This window comes from Petaurus breviceps, unplaced genomic scaffold, assembly GCF_028583685.1.
Source record: "Petaurus breviceps papuanus isolate PSGF00001 unplaced genomic scaffold, PetGlider_PUasm1.0 90823, whole genome shotgun sequence".
In the NCBI taxonomy this organism is placed as follows: domain Eukaryota; kingdom Metazoa; phylum Chordata; class Mammalia; order Diprotodontia; family Petauridae; genus Petaurus; species Petaurus breviceps.
In genome coordinates, this window is record NW_027187352.1 from 723,676 (window position 1) to 744,158 (window position 20,483).

The window sequence follows — 20,483 nt, forward strand, 5'->3', positions numbered from 1 at the left end:
TGTATAGAGAACCAGAGAGGTACAAAGCATTACGGCTGGGATGGCCTTTACATACATATTATCTGATTCAATCCCCAGGTCTATTTTATAAGTAAGACAACTGAGATTGGGGACGATGGGATTTGCTTAACATGACATGATAGAAGCAAGTCATGAATCTAAATCTTCTGACGTCCATTCCAGAATTTCCAGGATTCTGCTTCTCTGTGGCTTACAGGACTTCTCTGACTTCTGTCCTATCCAGAGGGAAGAAGAGGCATTAAGTGAAGTCTGAAAGGCTTCTCTCTCTGGGCAGGTTTCCTTCAGGAGTTCAACAAAGCACTTTCCAAATTCTCCCTTTTCCACACCAAGGGGACAGACTAGTGCTGGTGATTAAGGTGTGGGTCTGAAGGAGAGCCACTGCTGGGGAAGGAAGATCAATTTTCAAAAGTTTGGAGCAGGCCAAGCCAGGCTAGGACCCAGAGATTTTCACAGAGATGCCACATCCAGGACACTTAGCAAGACGAAACCTGGATGGAGGTTTCAGCTAGAAAGATGTGCCAGGATTACAAAAGGCCCAGGACCAGGAGTGTCAATGAGATGAATGTCTGATATAATCTGCATCCCAGGAGCTCTGCCTTCTAATCCCAGAACTGACCATTCCCCACTTCTGCCTCCTTCTGAGGGTGCTGGAGTCCAGACCAGGGCCTGCCCTCTTGTGAGTGGGGTTGGCAGAACAAATGCCCTCCACAAATGTAAGGATCCCATGTCTTCTGATTCATACCCACTCAAGGAAATAGGAAAAGTTAGAATGTGTCATTGAGGGCTCAGCTGTTTCTCCCCTTCTGACAAAGAGGCAAAAAATCCAGCTTTTTTGTGTACTTAGTATTTAAGAGTTGACTGAGTTTCTCCCCAGTGACACAAACACCCAAATAGAATTTTATCATTGTTGATTGATTTCGGTCGTGTCTGACTTTTTGTGACCCTATTTGGGGTTTTTGTAGCAAAGATGCTGTATGGATTTACCATTTCTTTATCCAGCTCACTTTACAGATGAGAAAACTGAAGCAAACAGGGTTAAGTGACTTGCTCAGGGTCACTCAGCTAGGAAGCATCTGAGGCAGAATTTGAGCTCATGAAGATGAGTGTTCCTGATTCCAAGGCTAGTGCTCTATCCACTGTAATACTCAACAGACCTAAAGGGAATGCAAAGATGGAATAATAATTTTAAAAGAGCAAAAGATCAGAGGACATTTAATTCAATCCTCTTATATTACTGAAGAAACAGAGGGCCAGAGAGGTCTAGTTACTTGTCCAAAGTAACACAGCTAGTTAATAGCAGAGCTAACGTTTGAACTCAAATCCCTTCCTTCCAGACCCAGTAACCCAGGATGCCATCACTATAGTAATGCCCTGGAAGCTCCCCACATTCCCATAATCCCCCTCCTCCTCCCCACTGAGCTGCCCTGCTCTGGCACACAGGGGTCTCCCAAACACACAGAGTCTCTCTGGCCCAGCCTCCTCCTAAAGCACTCAGCTGCATAGCCACAAGATGAGGGCAAGGCCAACCCCAGCCCAGAAGCCTGGGCTTCCTCTGCTTGAGTAAGTTACCTCTGGGCATCGTCAGTGGTGGGGCAGAGGCTGGGCCTCCAGGGGTCAATGATAGGAGCTGTTGCCTTCCTGCTTCCACCCCAGACCTTCAGCCCCCAATCAGCTGCCCTGGCTCCCTGAATACACAAGGAAGCAAAGGGGGAGAAGCCTTGTCCCCATCTCACAGATGTGTCACAGTACAAAGTGATTTCACCAAAGAGGGGCTAAAAGCAAAGGAGGGCTGGAGCAGGAACACATTCAGAGCTCCAAGGTCCTGGGCTGCCCTGACCCCTGCTCTGAAGGCCACATTCACTCCTCTACCCCAGTGTTCTCTGATTCTCTGCTATTGTGTCCCTGGTTCTTTACACAGGAACATTCACAGTATCTGGCCCTCTGGTCCAGCCTGTCCTGGCCTGTGTGGGAGAAGACGTCCAGCTCCCCTGTCACCTCTCCCCTAAGATGGATGCTCGAGAAATGACTGTGAAGTGGGTCAGAGGCTCTCGGGTTGTGCACTTGTACCGCAGGGGGCAGGAGCTGGAGAAAGTGCAGGCCCCTGCATTCCAGGGGAGGACAAAGATGCTGAGAGAGGACATGGCTGAGGGGAAGGTGACCGTGATCATTCACCAGGTCCTGCTTTCTGACACCGGCCGTTACACATGTTATTTCCAGAGAGGCTCCTTTTACAACGAAACCAGCTTTGACCTTCACGTAGCAGGTAGGTCCTACCTGGGTTGTGAGTTTTCTCTAAAGCTGGAAGGGACCTCCAGACATTGGCCTCAGCATAGATCTTAGAGTGTTCAAGGTCCTCTCCATACATTTTCTCAGTGGAGCCTCACAACTAACTGGTGGGTTATTATTTCTGACCCAGGGAACACCCAGGCCCCGACTGCTTAAAGGCTAGCTCTGTTACCTTTCAATCACTCAGGGTCCTCTGGTAATGGGGTTTGGGGTATCCAGCTTCTCTGTTATTGACTCAAACCCCCCAGTGATGTTCCCCAAGTTTTAGAGGCTCTTCTGTCCCCTCCTTCTATGCAACCACTTAATAGTCAGATTGGCTTTTATATGGTAACATTTAAATGTACAGTGTCATGAGGACAAAGGTACAAAGGATACTTTCCCTGACACCTGAGGACATGGTCCCCTGCACACAGGCCACCTGAGTCTCTGGAGAGTTGGGGGTAAAGGGAGTTCAGGTTCATAGCTTAGTCCAGTTCCTACATCATATAGTCCCACCAAATTCCACGTCCAAAGTCCCCATGGACTCAAGTCCCAGGCACCCTGACTTCTCAGGGCTTCCCTTCTGGGCTGGCAGCAGCACTGGCCTTGATTCTTCCTCCAAGGTCTCCATGACTTGGGTCTGCATGGGGTGGAGAAACCCCAACCTGTGTCTAGAAGTGAGAAGGACCAAGAAAAAGCCCCGTACCCCCACCCTAAACCTGTTTCTGGAGGGACTCAGGGCCTGGATTGGGAAGGGAAAGAACCTCCTTCCTTATCCTTCTCAGTTCATGGTACCTGTGCTATGGGTGAGTAGGACTTTCACCTCCTCTGGACATGGCTGGAAAGAAAGAGAGGGAAAGAGAGGGAGAGAGACAAAGTCAGAGACAGAATGACAGAGATAGGAAGACAGAGAAGTCAGGAAGACAAAGAGAGACAGAAAGATAGAGAGAGAGACAGAGACTGAATCCTAATCTGGTGATTTTCAAGGCACAGACTGTTCCAGCTTTGCAGCCAATAGAGAGTGGTGAGGCCCACCCAAGAGATAAGCAAACACAGAATAGCTTCTCCCTGTCTCAGGTCAGTGGAATCTCTCTCATGCATCCCTCCATGTTAGCTCAGCTGGGCAGGCACAAAGCAAAGCCCCCTTCTCCTTCTCTCTCCATTTCAGATACTTGCGTCTTTATCCAATAGGCAGGGATGCATTTGGAACCCAGCTCTTGTCCTCAATTCAGAGCCTTCCCCTCAGGTCTCTGGGCAGCCATGAGGGACTTCCTTTCATCTGCTTCCCTAGGGCAGTATAGGAAGGACTCTCAGAGCAGCCAAGGTGCAGGGTCATACACCATCCCACAGGCTCAGAAGACAATCACAATCATCACCTACATTACAGGACCCTCTGTCTTAGGTAATGTTTAACAGTGAGGATTGTTACAAAGAAGGGTACCAGGAAAGGCTTTCCATGTGCAGTGGGCCCTAAAAAGGCCTCTAGAGGATGGGGAGCAGGTAAAGAGAGAGAGAAAGAAGGAAGACTTACAGGAAAGAGAATTATCTTTATCACCATCACTTGAATCTCTACAATGCTTAAATGCTGACAAAGGGCTTTATAAATAATCAATCAATCAATCACATTGATTAAGCACCTACTATGTGCCATGCCCCTTGCTGAGCACTTCGGGTACAAGAAGAGTTTGTGAAAGGCAGTCCTAGCTTCCAGTCTAATAGGGGAGACCCCATGCTGACACACATCTCCAAAGAACAGCACATACAGGCACTAGAATTAAGAGGGCTCAGCTAAGGCTTTCTGGACAAGGGGGGGTTTCTGTTGGGCCTTGAAGGAGGCCAGGGAGGTCAGTAGTCAGAGGGGAGAAGGGGAAACATCCCAGGTAGAGGAGTAGCCAGAGAGAAGGTCCAGAGCTGAGAGAGGGAAGGGCTTGTTTGTGGGACGGCCAGGGGGCCAAGTCACTGGACTGAAGAGCATTTGTTGGGGAGTAAGCTGTGAGGAGATCAGGGTAGTAGAAGGGGTCTGGGTTATGGAAGGCTGTGAACTCAGAGCAGGGCATTCTGAATTTGTTCTCTGAGGTAACAGGGATCCATGAGTGTTTATTGAGTAACAGAGGACGCTGATCAGACATGGACTTTAGGGAAATTCATTAAGTGGCTGTATGAGGGTGGATTAGAGTGGGGAGAGGCATGAGGCAGGCAGAACTGCCATGTGGTTATTGCAGTAATCAAGGCATGAGGTGAGCAGGGACTGCACTAGATTGTGGCTGTGTGAGAGGAGACGAGGGGCTATAAGACAGAAGTTTCCAAGGGGAAATTGAGGGCCTTTGCCAAGGGATTGGATGTGGGGTATGAGAGACAGTGAGGAGCCCTGCGTGACTGATAAGCTGTGAGGGAAGCAACTGGGAGGAGGGTGTTGCCCTCTACAATCATAGTGAAGTTAGGACAAGGGGAGCGTGTAGGGGAAAGTCCTGATTAGGACATGTTGATTTTAAGATGTATTCTGGACATCTAGACTGAGGTGTCTGAGAGGCAGATGGAGATCTGACACTGGGGGTCAGCAGACAGACTGGGACAGGAAAGGTAGACTTGAGGATCATCAGCAGACAGTCATTCAGTCCATGGGAGCTGGTGAGATAACCAAGGAAGTCCTACAGAGGGAGAGGAGAAGAGCCCTGGGGACAGAACCACAGGAGACCCCTCCAGTCAGAGGGCAGGATGTGGGTGAGGGTCCAGCAAAGGAGGCAGAGAGGGAGCAGTCAGCCAGGCAGGAGGACACCAGGACACAGAAGGGAGGTCCTGAAAACCTAGAGGGACAAGGGCACCAAGTTGTAGAGCATGATCAGTGATGCCAAAGGCTGCAGAGAGAACAGGGAGAAGGAGGATGGAGGAGAGGCCACCGGATGTGGCAGCCAAGTGACTGTTAGCACCTTTGGAGAGAGCAGTGTCAGGGGAATAAGGAGGTAGGAGCCAGACTGTAAGGGGTTAATAAGAAAGGGTGAGGAGAGGAGGAGGGGGCGCCTGCTGTAGAAGGGCTTTGGAAGAGTTGGGCTACAAAGGGCAGGAGAGATACGAAGAGTTAGGGGCTAATTTATCCTCGTCCTACAGATAGGGAAACTGAGGCAGGCAGAGATTCAGTGTCTTGCCCAGGTCACCAGCTGGGAAGAGTCTGAGATCAGGTTCACACTCAGGTCTTCCTGACTGGAGGACCAGAGCTGTCCTCTCTTCACTCCCTAGTGGCCTCTTGAGTAAACGCATGTTAGCTGAGAAAAGCTGGTGTCTTCAAGAGACCTTGAGGTGTCCATTGTAGCCAGAGTCCATAGTAGTGGGAGTGGAGCTGAGAGCAATAGATGGGAAGGGTAGGGTGGCCCCGGATTGTAGGGGCTTTGAAGGCCAGGGGGAGAAGTCTAAGTTTCACCCAGAAGGAAGCAGAAAACCACTAAAGCTGTCTGCAGAGGGCAGTAGTATAGACTAGATATAAATAACACGAGCCTAGAGCCCAGGCCATGTGGGAACGGAGACTGCAGGTGGGGATCTAAAGTCAGGAACATGGAAATCAGTCAGTCAACAAGCATTCATTAAGGACTCAAGGCATCTTGGTGGCAGAGCAGATACTCATACATGGAACAGAGAAATCCAAATCCTGCCAGGCTTTTGCTAACTTTATGACACTGGGCAAGTCACTTAAACTCTCTCAGCCTCAGTTTCTGCATCAGCAATACAGGAATAATGACAGCTAGCATGTCTGTAACACTTGGAGGCTTGCAGAGCACTTGACAAAGTGACTGTTTTTCATCCTTAGCCCTGGCAGGTGGTACTTTTTCTGACCCTCTTTTACCCAGGAATACTCTGAGGCAGGCAGAGCTTGAGGGGTCAGCCCAGGTTACACAGCTGGTGCTTGTCTGAGGCTGGATTAGAACTCATGTCTTCCTGTGTCCCCAGGGCTCTGTTTACCCACCTAGCATCTCCCTACTCCTCCGGCTGTTAGGAGGAACAAGGGAGATCCCCCATGGAGAGTGCTTTCGGAATCCTGGACCCCATATGAATATTTACTGCAATTATTTTTCTTGGTCTCAGCCTTATCTACATTATGTTGCTATTATGAGGAGGGCTGTTGTGAGGATAAATGAAATAATAAGGATAAAACCCTTAGCACAGTGTCTGGCACATAGTAGGTCTATGGGAATATGAGTGATTCTTACCATCTTACCATCACCATGTAACAGACATTGTGGTGAGCACTGGGGAACAGAAAAGCCACCTCAGGGGCCCTGCCCTCAGGGAGCTCACACTGGGATGGAGAAACAACCTGCAAAGAGCTGCAGATGTCAGAGAGAGAAAAGGTCAATGGAGGCACCTTGAGGGGAGCCAGCAGCAGTTGCGAGGTAGGGAGAACCAGGACTGGCCTCCTACAGAAGGAGGAAGTGAGCTGAGTCTAGAACAAAGCCAAGGCAGCCAAGAGGCAGAGGGGAGGAGGGACAGCCCTCCAGGCAGGAGGCACAGCCAGTGCAAACACACAGAGGTAGGGAGATGGAGAGAAGAGTAAGGCAGGTGTGACTGGACCATAGCACATATTGGAGGAAAGTGAGGTGATAAGGCTGGGCTAGGAGGTTGGGGTCAGGATTGAAGGGTATAAGAAGGTGGTGGTGTTTGTATTTGATTCTAGAAGTATCTGGGAACCACAAGAGTTTCTTGAGCAGGGAGTGACATAGTCAGACCTACCCTTCAGGGAAAACATTTTGGCAGCTGAGTGGAGGACGGAGGGGAAGAGGAGAGAACTGACACAAGGAGACCAGTGAGAGGCTATGGCAGGTATTCCAGGGACAGATGATGAGGGCAGAAGGAATGTGAGGGCTACCTGAGTGGATGGAGAAGGAGGAAGTGAGAAACGTTGTGGAGGCAGAAACTTCCAGAACTGGCAAGATCCTGCCCATGTGGGGGGATACAGGAGGAGGTGAGGAGGACACCAGGGCTGGGACCCTCAATGGACTAGAAGAAAGGGGTGTCCTCAATAGAAGGAGGAACTTTTGGAAGAAGAGGGGGTTTGAAGGGAAAGAGGATGATTTGTTTAGGAGACACAAGTGAGATTCCCAATGTCTAAAGCATCTGTGTGATTGTGAGTATCAAATGAGGGTAGTCTCTGACCCTTGGCAGAATGATTTGGAGAATAATACCAGCTACTATTTCTAATACAGCTTTAGGTTTATGAGGATAATGCTGACTACTACTAGTAGTGTAGGTGCAAGAGGCAGCAGAGGTGGCCACTGGGAAAGGAGTCAGCATAGACCTGAGTTCAGAAACAGCCTTAGACATTTACTAGTCATGTGACCCTGGGCACATCATTTAACCTCTTTCTGACTCAGTTTCCTCAACTGTAAAAAAATGATGACAATACCATCTGTCTCTCAGAGTTCATGTTAGGTTCAAATGAGATAATATTTATAAACTCCATAGCACAGTATCTGGAACACAGTAGTCACTAAAGCAATAACTTCCTTCCTACTGCTCATGTGATGCAAGCATGATAGCATTAGAATCTCCATTTTAGAGAAAGACAGATTGTTGCTCTGGCAGATGTGGTGGTGGAAGTGTAATGGTATTTGGGAATAGGCACAAAAAGGAGCCAATCCCATTGATCCAGGCTCCTCCAGGTCCCAGACCTTGGTTCAGATCCCCTCACATCATCATCATCATTCATGCCTGCACCACAGAGGGACATAGGCTGATGTGCCAATCAGCAGGATGGAATCTGGGGGCTCAGGGGTGGTGGGCACATGCTAATGTTCAGTTCTTATGAACAGATATCTAAAAGCCACAAAGAGGAGGCACATGGGGGAGTACATGCAGGGCCTCACCTGACCTCTTCCTAATTCCCCTCCAAACAACTTTACCATAACGCCTCAGGATGAATTCTGGAGTGGCAGAACTCCCACAAGGATGTGGTGAAATCATGCTATGTCCCAAGACAACCTGGGGGGTAGAGAGCAAGGTCTGCCTCACTGGGCTGTGTGTGGAGCACAGTCCTGTCCAGGCCTCAGGGGAGGTTTCAATGGGCATCAGTGGCAGCTTTGGCGTTCTTGTCACACAGACAGTAATGGAATAGAAAACTGGCCAGAAGGCCATGACAGGAGGCATTTTGCTGGCACTGAGGGCAGGGCTCTGTTGCTTTTCCCATACTCAGTTCTGGGAGCCTGTACCAGGGTGAGGAGTAACTCCACCTCATTAGAGCCTGTGACTTCAGGGGAGTGGGAACCCTGGTCAGGGGTACAGGAGGGAAAAGAGTGCCTCTGGTGACTCATAGACCAGAGCACAAGCCAGGCGAGCAGTAACCTGCCCTCTCCTTAGGTCATGCCCCTAGAAACACCACAAATACAAAGACCCCCATAACTTACTGAAAACAACAGCAGAAAAAAAGCTGAAACTTGAGGCAATGCCCTCTTCCCTCCACCCCTGGAAGCAGAGCCCAACTTTAGCATAAAGTTAAAAGTCATGAAATAGGCTGGAAAAATGAGCAAACAACAAAAAAAGAGCCTGATCATGACACGTTACTATGGTGACAGGAAAGATCAAGAAAAGACTCAGAACACAATGATGTCAAAAGACCAACATTCAAAGCCTAAAAAATAATGAATTAGATATTAGCCCAACAACAACTTCTGAAAGAGTTCAAAAAGAATTGTAAAAATCCAATCAGAGAGGTAGAGGAAAATACATGAAAAAAATGAGGATGATGCAAGAAAATTGTGAAAAATTGATAAAAGGCACAAAGAAATCTTGAAGAAAATAACACCTTAAAAACCAGAATTGTCCAAACAGTCATATAGACACAAAAATCCTCTGAAGAGAAGTACCCTTTAAAGGCACCAAAGAATGGCCTGTATCTTCAGAAGCTTCCATCCTCATCACAGGAAATTACCATGGGAAGGTGTCCTGTATCATTCAAAGCCCCATCCTGAAACAAGAGAAAGGATGTACATTTGGACTGAGAAGTTAGTGATTGTGTAATCAGTCACAGAATTAAAGTGGGGAGGGACCTTAGAGGACACTGTTTCAATCTCCCTCATTTGACAGAGGAAGAAACTGATGCCTAGAAATGAACAAAGAAGTAGTAAGAAGCACCTAATTAGGTAATTGAATAGCTAGAAATAAAAGAAAACCATGTATTAAGCACATACTATATGCCAGCACTAGCTGCACAAACACAAAAGGGAGGTAGGCCCTGCCTCAGGGAGCTTCCATTCCAACAGCAGAGGCAACAGGAAGAGAGGAGTGGTGGCCAGGGAAGGAATCTGTGCTTTGGGGCAGTCCATTGACACACTTTCCCCAGAGGCAGTGGTTAGTGCTGATTCAGTTACAGAGCTCAGAGGCAAATGTGGAAAGATAAGGAACATGTTTGGGGGCTGGGGATTGATGATGGACCCAGAGCATCAGGGGGGGAAATGACCAAGAGGATTCTGAAAGGGGGAAGGGGGAAGAGTTGCCTGAAGTCACACAAGAAGGTGAGGACAGAGCCAGGTGCAGAAGCAAAGTCTCTCAGCTCTCATAGATTCTCTGTTCAGTACAGTCTGGGAGTATCCTTTTAAAGTCTAGATACTGGGACAGCTAGGTGTCTCAGACACTTGACACACTTACTAGCTGTGTGACCTTGAGAAAGTCACTTAAACCCAATTACCTTACTTTGCTCCCTCCAAAAAAACAAAGTCTAGATATTTATTGTCAGGGACTGGCAAATTCAGCCATGTTATGTCATAACAGCTTGAAAAGAATAAGTGGAACAGACCCTTGGCAATGCTAACCAGGGGAGATTCAGACAAGGACACCAGACAAACCTATTCATCTCTCCAGGTGACTAGACTCCACAATCCCCAGGGAGCTGAACCACTCCTGCACATAGAACCTTCATCTGGCTCTGTGAGCCGACCTCTTCCTAACTCAACAGCACAGCCAATAATCACCTAAGGGCCAGGAAAATGCCAACCCAGGAACCTGGGTTACCTCTGCACTTGTAAGTGACCGAGGGGCAGTGGCAGAGCACTGGCTAATGCAGTGCCTCCTTCAAGGCCAGTGATGGCATCTGTTGCCTTCCTGTCCCTACCCCTCACCCTCAAGCATCCAAAAAGCTTCCCTCCTTTCTGACCATAGGAAGCAGTCAGGAGAGAGAATGTCTCCTTGGAGACATCCAAGGAGATCACAGGAAGAAAAGGGATTTACCCAATAGTGGGTCCACAGCACAACAGCAGCAGCAGCAGCTAATCCAGAAGTCAAACCTGCATTTGCTGGGGGGCCCCAACCACACAAACAAATGCTCTTAATCCTGGGTGTACACTGTCCTCTGATTTTCTTCTGCTCTGTCCCTAGAACTCAAGAAAGAAGCATTCTCAGTGATTGGTCCTGCTCAACCCATTCAGGCCCAGCAGGGGGAAAATGTCACACTCTCCTGTGAACTCTCCCCTAGGCTGGATGCTTGTAACATGACTGTGAAGTGGTTCAGAAACCAGACCCTGGTGTTCAGGTACCCCAATGGGGAGGAGCCGGGGGAATCCCAGGGCACTGAGTTCCAGGGGAGGCTGGAGCTGCTGAAACAGGACATGGCAGAAGGGAAGATAACCCTCAGGTTCTGGCAGGTTCAGGTCTCTGACTCTGGTCCATACACTTGCCGTGTTCAGTCACCGGACAACTGTGATGAAGCTGACATTGAACTGCAGGTGGCAGGTAGGTCCTGAAGTCCATGGGTTTCTTCTGAATCACAGAAGGTTAGAGCTGGAAGTGATTTTAAAGAATCAAAACCCCCTCATTTAACAAATGAGGAAAATGGGATCCAGAAAGGGGAGGGGCTTGGCATAAGATCATACAGTTGGAAATGTCTGGGCTGGGAATCAGATTTGGCTCTTCTCACTCCAGATATGAATATTTTCTTTTCCCTGACACATCCCTAGGATCCTGCACGTGTGAAACCATAGGTTTTGAGAAAGGGACAAACACCCTTTGTAAGTGCATCTTAACTCATGGTTTCAATTCTCTTCACTCCCTTGGATCCTTCAGGCCTAATGTTTCCCACTAAAGGATGATGGATGCCTCCCCTCTGCCCTGGAGCTCATGATGATGATGATTTTATTCTCCTTTTCAAACATTCCAGGCCTCACCTGGCCCTCAAAAGCCATACACTGAGTGGTGTAGGAAGGTTGCAAGGCCTTCCTGTCATCTGCATGGCTTCCATCCACATTGGCCTAGTGACATGTTTCCTAGATGCCTTCTCTGTGCCCAGCCCTGTCCTAGGTGAGGTTGAAGGGAAGAGAAGCGAAGATCTGGTCTTATGCCTTGAAGGAGCTGGAGAGATATGATGCTGAACCTGCTTTTAAAAATTACTATATGGGGGCGGCTAGCTGGCGCAGTGAATAGAGCACCGGCCCTGGAATCAGGAGGACCTGAGTTCAAATACAGCCTCAGACACTTGACACACTAGCCGTGTGACTTTGGGCAAGTCACTTAACCCCAATTGCCCTCCAAAAAGCAAAAATAAAATAAAATTAAAATTACTATATGGCAGAATGAAAGGGAGTGTGGGAGGGTGGATGGAGGACTCGCCTTGGAGGCAGGAGGAGCTGGGTCCAGATGCTCCCTCTCACTCTTATTCTCCATGTGACTATGGGCATGTCTCTGAAATGGTTTGTGCCAGCTTCAATACAAAGAACTTTCTAGCTGTTCCCACACTGACACAGGCATAGGCCCTTAAGGCATGGATGCACATACTTGGATTTTGTGTAGTCCCATTTACTACATTAAATTTATGCATATTGAATTCATAATGATGTAAAATATGGTCACTGGTTCCAAATAGTACGCAGTGGGATTTCAAATAATGCAACAACTCCAGGAGTTTCCTTTATTGAACTAATCTGGATCTCCCTCAATAATGAACTGGTAGATCATTTGGGACATAATTTAGCTCAGTTCCAAAAAACTTTAATTTCAATGCAATTTTGTTCAATTTCTGTCTATTTCTGTATTTAGTTCAATCCCATATAATTTAGATCCACCCAAAAACTTCTATGTACAGGTCTTTGTACTTTAGTGGGGGATATAGAGTGCTTAGGTAAGACAGGTCCCCCCTGCCCTCAAGGTCCTCATTTTAGGAATAAGGCAGCTTAGGATAAGAAAGCAAGAGACATAGTTGGAACATACAGTAATACAAGATAAGTGCAGGAGAAGAGTACAAAAAGAAGCGAGATGTGAAGACTGATGGGGAAGATGTTAGTGACATAGGAATCATGGAAGGCTTCCTAGAGGTGGTGGTGATTACACTGGATTTTAGAGGACTAGAAGGAGGAAGGGCAGGGCCAGCACAGGGAACTGCATGACCAAAGGCCTGGCAGTGGGAAGAGCAGAGCATTGTTAGGGCACAAGGTGTGGTCCAGTCTGACCAAAGCACATGGAAGAAGAAGGGATAGGGTTAGAATGGTAGGATGATGCCCAAAAGAGGAAGTTTGGTCCAGTTTGAAGGCCAAGGTAAGCAGGGGGAGATCCACAGCAAAGAGCCCCTGTAGTCTTGCAGGGCCGGAATGGTCTGAGGCAGGGCCTGTGCAGGTGGGGAGGCATGTATGGAAATCAATGGAAGACTCCAGGCAGGGGTGTAATATAATGCCAAGGAAAGGCAACTTCCCAAGGTTCAGAATACCAGCATAGGTGCTCTCCATTTTATTCAGTAACAAACCCAGAACAGAGAAGATCAAAACATGACATCATTCAAAATACAGCATTTACTAAGTGTGATTAAATAATCTCCAAGCACTACCCCACCCCAGGACCTTCCAATCATTCAATCAATTACAAAGTCTCTGTTCTAAATACTTCTCCACCCCTAGGCTATACCTTCATTTAGTCCACCACAAAGCCCCTCTTCTCAAATGGAGATTAGTTTCCAAACATAAGGTCAAAAGTTCCCCACCCCTGGATCCCAATTGAATCTACCCCAAAGTTATATCAAGTTTAAACACAGCACTTAATACCCAAATGGAGGTCTTTTCTTCATCTTGACACGAGGCAAGTTCTCAGCAATCTTAGTTCCTGGGGAGACAAGGCTTAGCAAGGCCATAAGATACATTGCCAATCCCTTCATGAATTTATCCTCTGTCTGTAGAACAGTCCTAGAACCCCTGAACACATTAGCAAAGCCCTCTCCCAGGATTTCTGTAAACATACAACAAGAAAATCCTTCAGGGCTTCTGAACCAACAGAAAGGCTCCCAGACCCCTGCAACAACAGCACTGTCCTTCACCAGTGGACAGTATTCACTCTGTCTGCAGGACAGTCTCCAGACCCCTGCAACAACAGCACTGTCCCTCACCAGTGGACAGTATTCACTCTCTGTCTGCAGGACAGTCTCAGGGCTTCTTAACCAAATGCCAGGTTCCAGGACTTCTTCAACAGGACAGTCTTTCACCAGTGGACAAATCTGGCAAAATAACATCAAAACAGACAGACAAAGTACCAGCAAAACAGCCATGTCTCCTCAGTCCTTGGCAGCTCAGGGGGCAGGTCTCAAAAGTCCAGGGCAATTCAAAGCGGCCACCAGCAATTCTCTTAGTCTCTCTCTCTCTCCACGAGGTGCTGCTTCCAAAAAGGTCTTCCGCAGCTCTCTTGTCTCTCCAACTCTACGTCACCAGCTCCTCCCAGTTCAGGACTTTCTTTTCACATCAAAAAGTCCATCCCACAGGTGGGATTAACAAGCTCTGGGTTTTAACACAATCAATTTGAAAACCAAGCCAATACAGGGGAATCTTTAATTGCCATTACTATCACAAGGGGATAAGGAGAACTTGTGCCAGAGAGGTCTCAGGGAGAATAGAAAGGAAGGGAAGGCTGGGAAAGCTGTTCTGGAGGCAGGATGGAGAAGAATCAGCAGTGGCTTTGAAGTTGCAGGTGAGGGAGGTAGTGGGCATCAGATTTCCCAAACAAAGGGAAATGACTGAATTATAGTGCCTCTGATATGAGAATGGTGAAATCAGAAGGAGGGGCAGGATTAAGAAGAGGAACTATGAAGTCCAGGTGTGTGAAATGCTGAAAACACATTTGGATGGAGATATCCTGAGGGAAGGGGGAGGGAAGGATGTAGAGCAGAGAAGAAAAGTCAGTGCAGGAGATGGAGATGTGAATGTCATGGGTTTGAAGTGGTAAATAAAGTTGTGGGGGAAATAAAATTGCCAAGAGCACAATTGTTGGGAGAAGAGTGGGTCAGAGACAGAGGTTTGACCAACATTCACCTTAACTTAATGTGGTGGAGATGAAGATTCCAGAAATCAGGCAGGGAAGAAACTGTCAGAGAAATGGGAGGAGAACCAGGAGGCTGCTTTGTCTCTGAAGTCAATGGAAGAGAATATGAGAAAATGATTTAGAAGAGGTTGAAGATGGCCAATAATATCAGATACACTAGAGAGGTCAAGGACGATGAGAACTCCAGGGAAATCCACAGGATCAGTTTGATAGGAGGCCAGTGGTGACTTTGGAGAGAACATTTCAACAGAACAGTGGGGGTAGAAAGCCAGACTGAAGGGCACAGAAGGGAAAGTGAGTAATGAAACAGGAGAGACTTATAGAGTGTTGGCAACTTTGCCCCCAAAGCAGTGAAGGGATAGTTACAGAATGGGAGTGAAAACATCATGGAAAGTCTTAGGCCAATGGGAAGGAGCCACTGGAAAAAGAGACCCATAAGTTATGTGAAAGAGCAGAGGATTATGGAGCAGGGTCCTAGGGGAGGGAAGAAGAAAAGGGGACAGGAGCAGAGGCACCAGGAGAAGGATAAGCTTTAATGAGCAGGGAGGCCTCTCCCTCTGTGGGCAGAGGAAGAGAAGAGAGTGAGTGATGAGGCAGAGGCACTCTGAGGGGGAAGGAAGGGAAGGGAGAGGCCTCCCACTCAGGCTCACAGAGGACTGTCTCACCAGGACTCAGCTTCCTCACATAACCTCAGGGCTGGAAGGGAGTTCAGAGACAGCCTAGTCCAACCAGTCACTGAAAGGAAATCCCTGAAATGTCTAAAATATCCAGGGACCATGGTCATCCAGCCCCTGACTAAAGATCTTCAGGAGAAGGAGGCCTTAGCCCCTTCTTATTTTTTAAAATGTATTTTATTCTGATCTTAATAAATAAAACAAGCATTTTTATAACATAGAAGAATGGTCCAGGGAGGGGGGTGGAACTGATTGCACATCAGACTGCAAATCTATTATGTACAACTTGCAATTTCTTTTAAAGGATACACACATACACACACACACACATATATCTATGTATATACATATATGTTATCATGTGACTTTTTCTCTTTAATTTCCTTCCTCCCTCCCCCCTAGAGACAGCTACCATTAGACACTAATATGTATATGTATGTAAACCCATTCTATACATACTTCTTATCTGTTCTTTCTCTGGATGCACCTAGCATCTTCCTTCAGAGTCAAAACAGCTGAGTTGCTCAAAGTTGTTCCTAAAACACTACAGCTGTTACTGCATACAATATGCTCTTGGTTCTGCTCCTTTCCCTCTTCATTATTTCATACAGGCCTCTCCTTGGCCCCCACTGAGGCAGCCCCTCCCACCTGGGTCAGCTCACCTGAGCATTAAGGCTAAACAGGCCTCCCTCCCACTTCTAGCTCTTGTTCCCAATTCAGCCTCTGGGGCCACAAAGAAGAAATCAGGCCCCTTCCCCTGGACACTGATTCATCTGGGGGAAGTCACAGATGGGGTCTCTAAGCTATTAGAGGGCTCCCTTTCTGTACCCCTGTATCAGCAAGCACCCCAGCATCCCCAGGGTGGCTGCCAACACAGGTTCTTGGATCTGCTTTGATAAAGGAAAGCAACTCAAAATGGGTTTTCCTTTAACAAGCTTACTTTAATCAGTCAAACATGTATCGTTTACCTAGTTCAGGGGGAAAAAGGTCAGCACCCCGAACTTCAGATATACAGACAGAATTATCAAGACAGAGAAACAGATCAAGCAGACAGGTTTCCAAACTGTCCAACCATTACATCCATACCAAATCACAGTTACCATCAACATCTGGGTTTTTCAAGCCCCTGGGGGGGGGGGGGCTCTCAATAACGGCTTCCCAGAGTCTCATCTGATCAAATCACAGAACACTTTTCAAAGTGAGCCCCAAAGCAAAGCCTCACATCAGGGATTATATAGCCTTCTCCTGGGTCAGAGAATGTAACCACCCTCTTGACCCACTGCCCAATCACACAGCATCAAGGTATGGGCATTCTTGAAAACCAAGCCTCCTGCCACAGGCTCCATGTGACCACATTCAGCCTATTAGGAGGCAGAGTATATTTTTAAATCAAGGAAGGTTCTCAGAGTCTCTTAAGCCAATCAAAGCCTAGGGGCAGGGAAGATCTTTAAATTTGCATTTCCATTACAACCCCATAAGCAGACCCTACAGTGTCATCTGGTTCACAGATATCTTTACAGGAGTTAATCTCATATCCTCACCTAGACTGTGAGCACCTCAGTGGCAGGGCCTACAGTGTTTGACTTCTCTCCCCTGCACCTTCCCTACCCCAAGGACCTAGGACAGGTCTGTGCAGACCCCTAGAAGACTCTCAGTAGGGACATGTTGCCTTGATAGAACAATCCTCCTCTGAAGCATTTTAGGAAGAGTCCTGAGGCTGGGAGGGCACATTTGCAGAATGGGGATCAAGCTGAATCCTAGCTTTTGGCATGATCCATGTCCCTGGATGGCCATGGTTACAGCTCAGAAGATAATTAGCCCCCTGAAAATCTGCCCTTCTACAGAACAGAGCAGTTCCATTTAAGCCTTGCAGGTGAAAAAGACCTTATTCATCATTTAATTCAAACCTCATTTCACATTTGGGAAATGGAGGCCCAAAGCAGAAAAGGGATTTTTTACCCTAAGTATGAGAAGCCTGAGAAGGACCAGAGATGGGATCTGACCCTGCTTCTCCTGACTCCAAATGCAGCTTCCACATTTATTTAAAAGGAGGGACTCCAATTTCTCCTTTCACCAGTCTGTCTTGCACAGGTTTCATCTCCCTAAAACTGTGGTCATGTCACTTCAGTTGCTCAAGAAACTTCCATGGCTCCCAATTGTCTCAGAGTTCTCCACAATCAGGCCCTATCACAACTGTCCAATGTCATGGCTTCTCCCTATATTGTCCATAGTACTGATGAAGACATTAAAGCCCTGGTCTCCTGGGAAGTTGGGGTGAGAGAAGGCTATTAAAATGGGGGAAAGATGCTCTTTTGTCATTGCAGTCATTCTCAATGACTCTTTTGTCATTGAAGAATGTCATCTCTACAAGTTACCTTAGAGGTTATCCAGGCCTCTCCTCCATTTTCAGAGGAAGAGAGTAAAGCCCAGTGACATATTGAAGTTCAATTAACCACCAAGTGACAAAGTCACAATGTGATACTGTTGAGGGTTAGGGTAACATAAAATGTTGAGATTCAGTGTTAAAGGGTGCTCGAGACCCCAGAATATCAACACACTGGGTCCTGCCAAAAGAATTCCACTCAAGTCTTCTCTCAGTCAGAGTAAAGCAAAGCTTATTAAAGATTCACCTTAATGCGTAGACTCTTACAGAGCCTAAGTATATGTGAAGCTTGTATTGACAAGCAGGCCAGAACCATCTGACACAGTGAGTCTGGACTAGATTGAATTCTTGGCCCCTTCATGGAGGCAAGAAGGATCTTAAATACAGAAAGGGTGTGGGGGGATTTAGGGGTGGTCTAGAGGAGAGTTTTGGGGAGGGTCTTGAGCAGGAGTCTAAGGAGGATCCTGAGCAGACTGAGGTCAGACTCCAGTAATGAGGTTAAGTGGGGGGGGGGGGGTGGAAATAGCTGAAGGCTGCCTGGTGATGACAGACAATGGAGGGCTAGGCTAGTTTAAGAGTAACAGAGATGTGGGCCTAGGGATAATGAAAGGCTTATGGCCTCAGGCAAATGCCTGATCAAATGGGAAGATTCAGTCAGAGTTCAAGGGGTTTCCCAGAGCCTGTACCCCATCAAAACCAGATCTTCTGATTTTCCGAAGCTGGGGCTGTTTCTTCTCTCCTGTATCATACTGCTGTCCCCAGCCCCCTCCTTTTATAGGTGGTCAAACCAAGGTCCACAGAGGACAATGGACCAGTGTGACAATGTAGTGGAGGGCTGACCCCAGGGATGCTAGAGTCCAGGCTGCTCAGTCAAGAGCCAGAGAGAATTTCTCAATGGGTATAAGAACCAAATCCAGAGTAGGCTTCAGAAGAGAGTAGCATCCTCTGGAATTAGGAGAGCTGGGACCCAGTCCTGTCTCTGTCATTACCTCTGTGTAACCCCTTGGCCAAGTGTCTTCCCCTCTCTGCTCTCTGGCCCTCAGTCTAATGATGGTGTTGGACTGGATGTGATCTAAGGTCCCATCTGAATCTATAAGGACACAGCTGTGAAATGATGGGAAGAGGCCTGAATTGGGAATCAGAGGACCCAGACTTCAGTCTTGGCTCTGGGACTTCAAAGCTAAAGGATAGAAGGCCTCTCTTTCCCATTTTCTGCTCTGTAAACTGAGGCAGCTGAGCTAGATTCTCTAAACTCTCTTACAATTCTTACATTCTGTTCTCTGAAGTCCTGAGGAAGGTTTGTTTTGGGGGATCTTTAGGGACTGGTGGCGAGGGAAGAAGACTGCATCATCTGTGCACAAAGCTACTACCCTTACCCAGGATTTCCTGAATCCTGATGCCCTTTATGCTCCCACCACTAATCCAGACAACAGGGATCAGGGACCAGGGTTTCAATGATCTGATTCCAGAGTTTTGGGGTCTATTTTCAGAGAATCTCCACGGATTTCAAAAGCCACTTACTGTGACTATTGGCATACTATTGGTCTTCCTTGTTTCCTTCCTCCTGATTTATTTCTTCCGCCAAAGAAAACTACAGAGAACCAAAGGTAAGAGATAGCCCTGCCCTTAGGTCTCACTTAGTTTAGGGGAAAAAGTCAGCACCCTGAACTTCAGAAAATACAAACAGAAATTACAAGCAGACAAAAACTACAGACAGAGAAAATAACACAATGCAACAGGCCAACAGACAGGGCCTCTAGCTGTCTGTCTATTACCTACATGCAGTGTTAGTTACCAGAGAGAGAAGCACCAACATCTGGGTTTTTAAAGCCGGGGTGCTCAATGCCTGCCCAGAGTCTCATCTGGCCAAATCATACAGCTCTTTCCATAAGTGATCCCCAAAGCAAAACCTCACCTCAGGGAGTAAATAGAGCCTTCTCCAGGGTCAGAACTTCACAACCCTTGTGACCCACTGCCTAGTTACAAAGTAACAAAAGGTTATGTGCCTACCTGAACAACAAGCCTCACCTAAGCATATCCTTTGTTAGTCACAAGACCCTCTGCTTTTTGCTGTGAGAGGGATCTGAGGCTCCCCTGATTTGCTGGACTAGGGCACCTCTGAAACTCATGGATAGTTCCTGTGAAAGATGGGTTGTGTCAAAGATGATTATCCATTAGGGATCTGGAGGATGGACTCTTAGGGAAAAACCTCTTAGCCATGTTCTCACCTTGGCCTAATCCTCCACACATCCCCATCCAAGAATTGGTTTCTGGGTTACTTTCTAGTCCTAGGTAGAGGGATGGGGACTGCTGGGGCTGCCCTTTGCCAGGCAGCCTATTCCTAAAGCTGCTCCCTTTGATCCTTGAATGTGAACCTGGTCTCAGGTACCAGCCCCAGTCTATTCCTGGATGGCCTAGTCTTCTTTTCCTTACTCTCAGCCACCTTGACCCCCTACCCAGTCCCTTCCCCAGGCCTACTCACCAAGGAATTTAGTAATTTTGAGTCAAATAAATTATTGTAATCAATCATTTCTTGATGTGGGTTGAACTTTCATCTAAATCTGACTTAGGAGAGAAATCATTATTTCTCTCATATTAACTGATTATAAATTGAGACTGAGATTTTTTCCTCTATTCCCTCATTCAGAAACAAACTCCTGTAGGTTATACAGCAGGTGTTTGAATGACATTACTGACCTTGCCCAAAATTTTACCCCACCTAGGCCATCTTATCTAGGTAGAATTGTTCCCCCACCCAAAGAGAATCTAATCTAGGTGAATCCCAGGTCATTATGTTCTTCTCAGACAGGCTTGGGAGGTGGTGGGGGTGGGGGGGAGAAGGCATTCTGGGGTTGGGGGAGCAGGATAAGACC

At 47.4% G+C, this 20,483-nt stretch overlaps 1 protein-coding gene across 5 annotated transcripts in view; it reads left to right on the forward strand.

Moving 5' to 3' along the window:
- The window catches only part of LOC138148236 (myelin-oligodendrocyte glycoprotein-like), a 111,010-nt gene that overhangs the window by 29,163 nt on the left and 61,364 nt on the right, over window positions 1-20,483 (forward strand). For 4 of the 5 annotated variants that reach the window (XM_069070786.1, XM_069070785.1, XM_069070788.1 and 1 more), the window contains exons 4-6: window positions 1,940-2,284; window positions 10,642-10,995; window positions 19,101-19,217. In XM_069070786.1, coding sequence (XP_068926887.1) covers window positions 1,940-2,284; window positions 10,642-10,995; window positions 19,101-19,217 — 816 coding nt within the window. Of the gene's footprint in view, window positions 1-1,939; window positions 2,285-10,641; window positions 10,996-11,219; window positions 12,090-19,100; window positions 19,218-20,483 lie in introns of those variants that run through there. The other variant, XM_069070793.1, reaches the window with a different exon arrangement.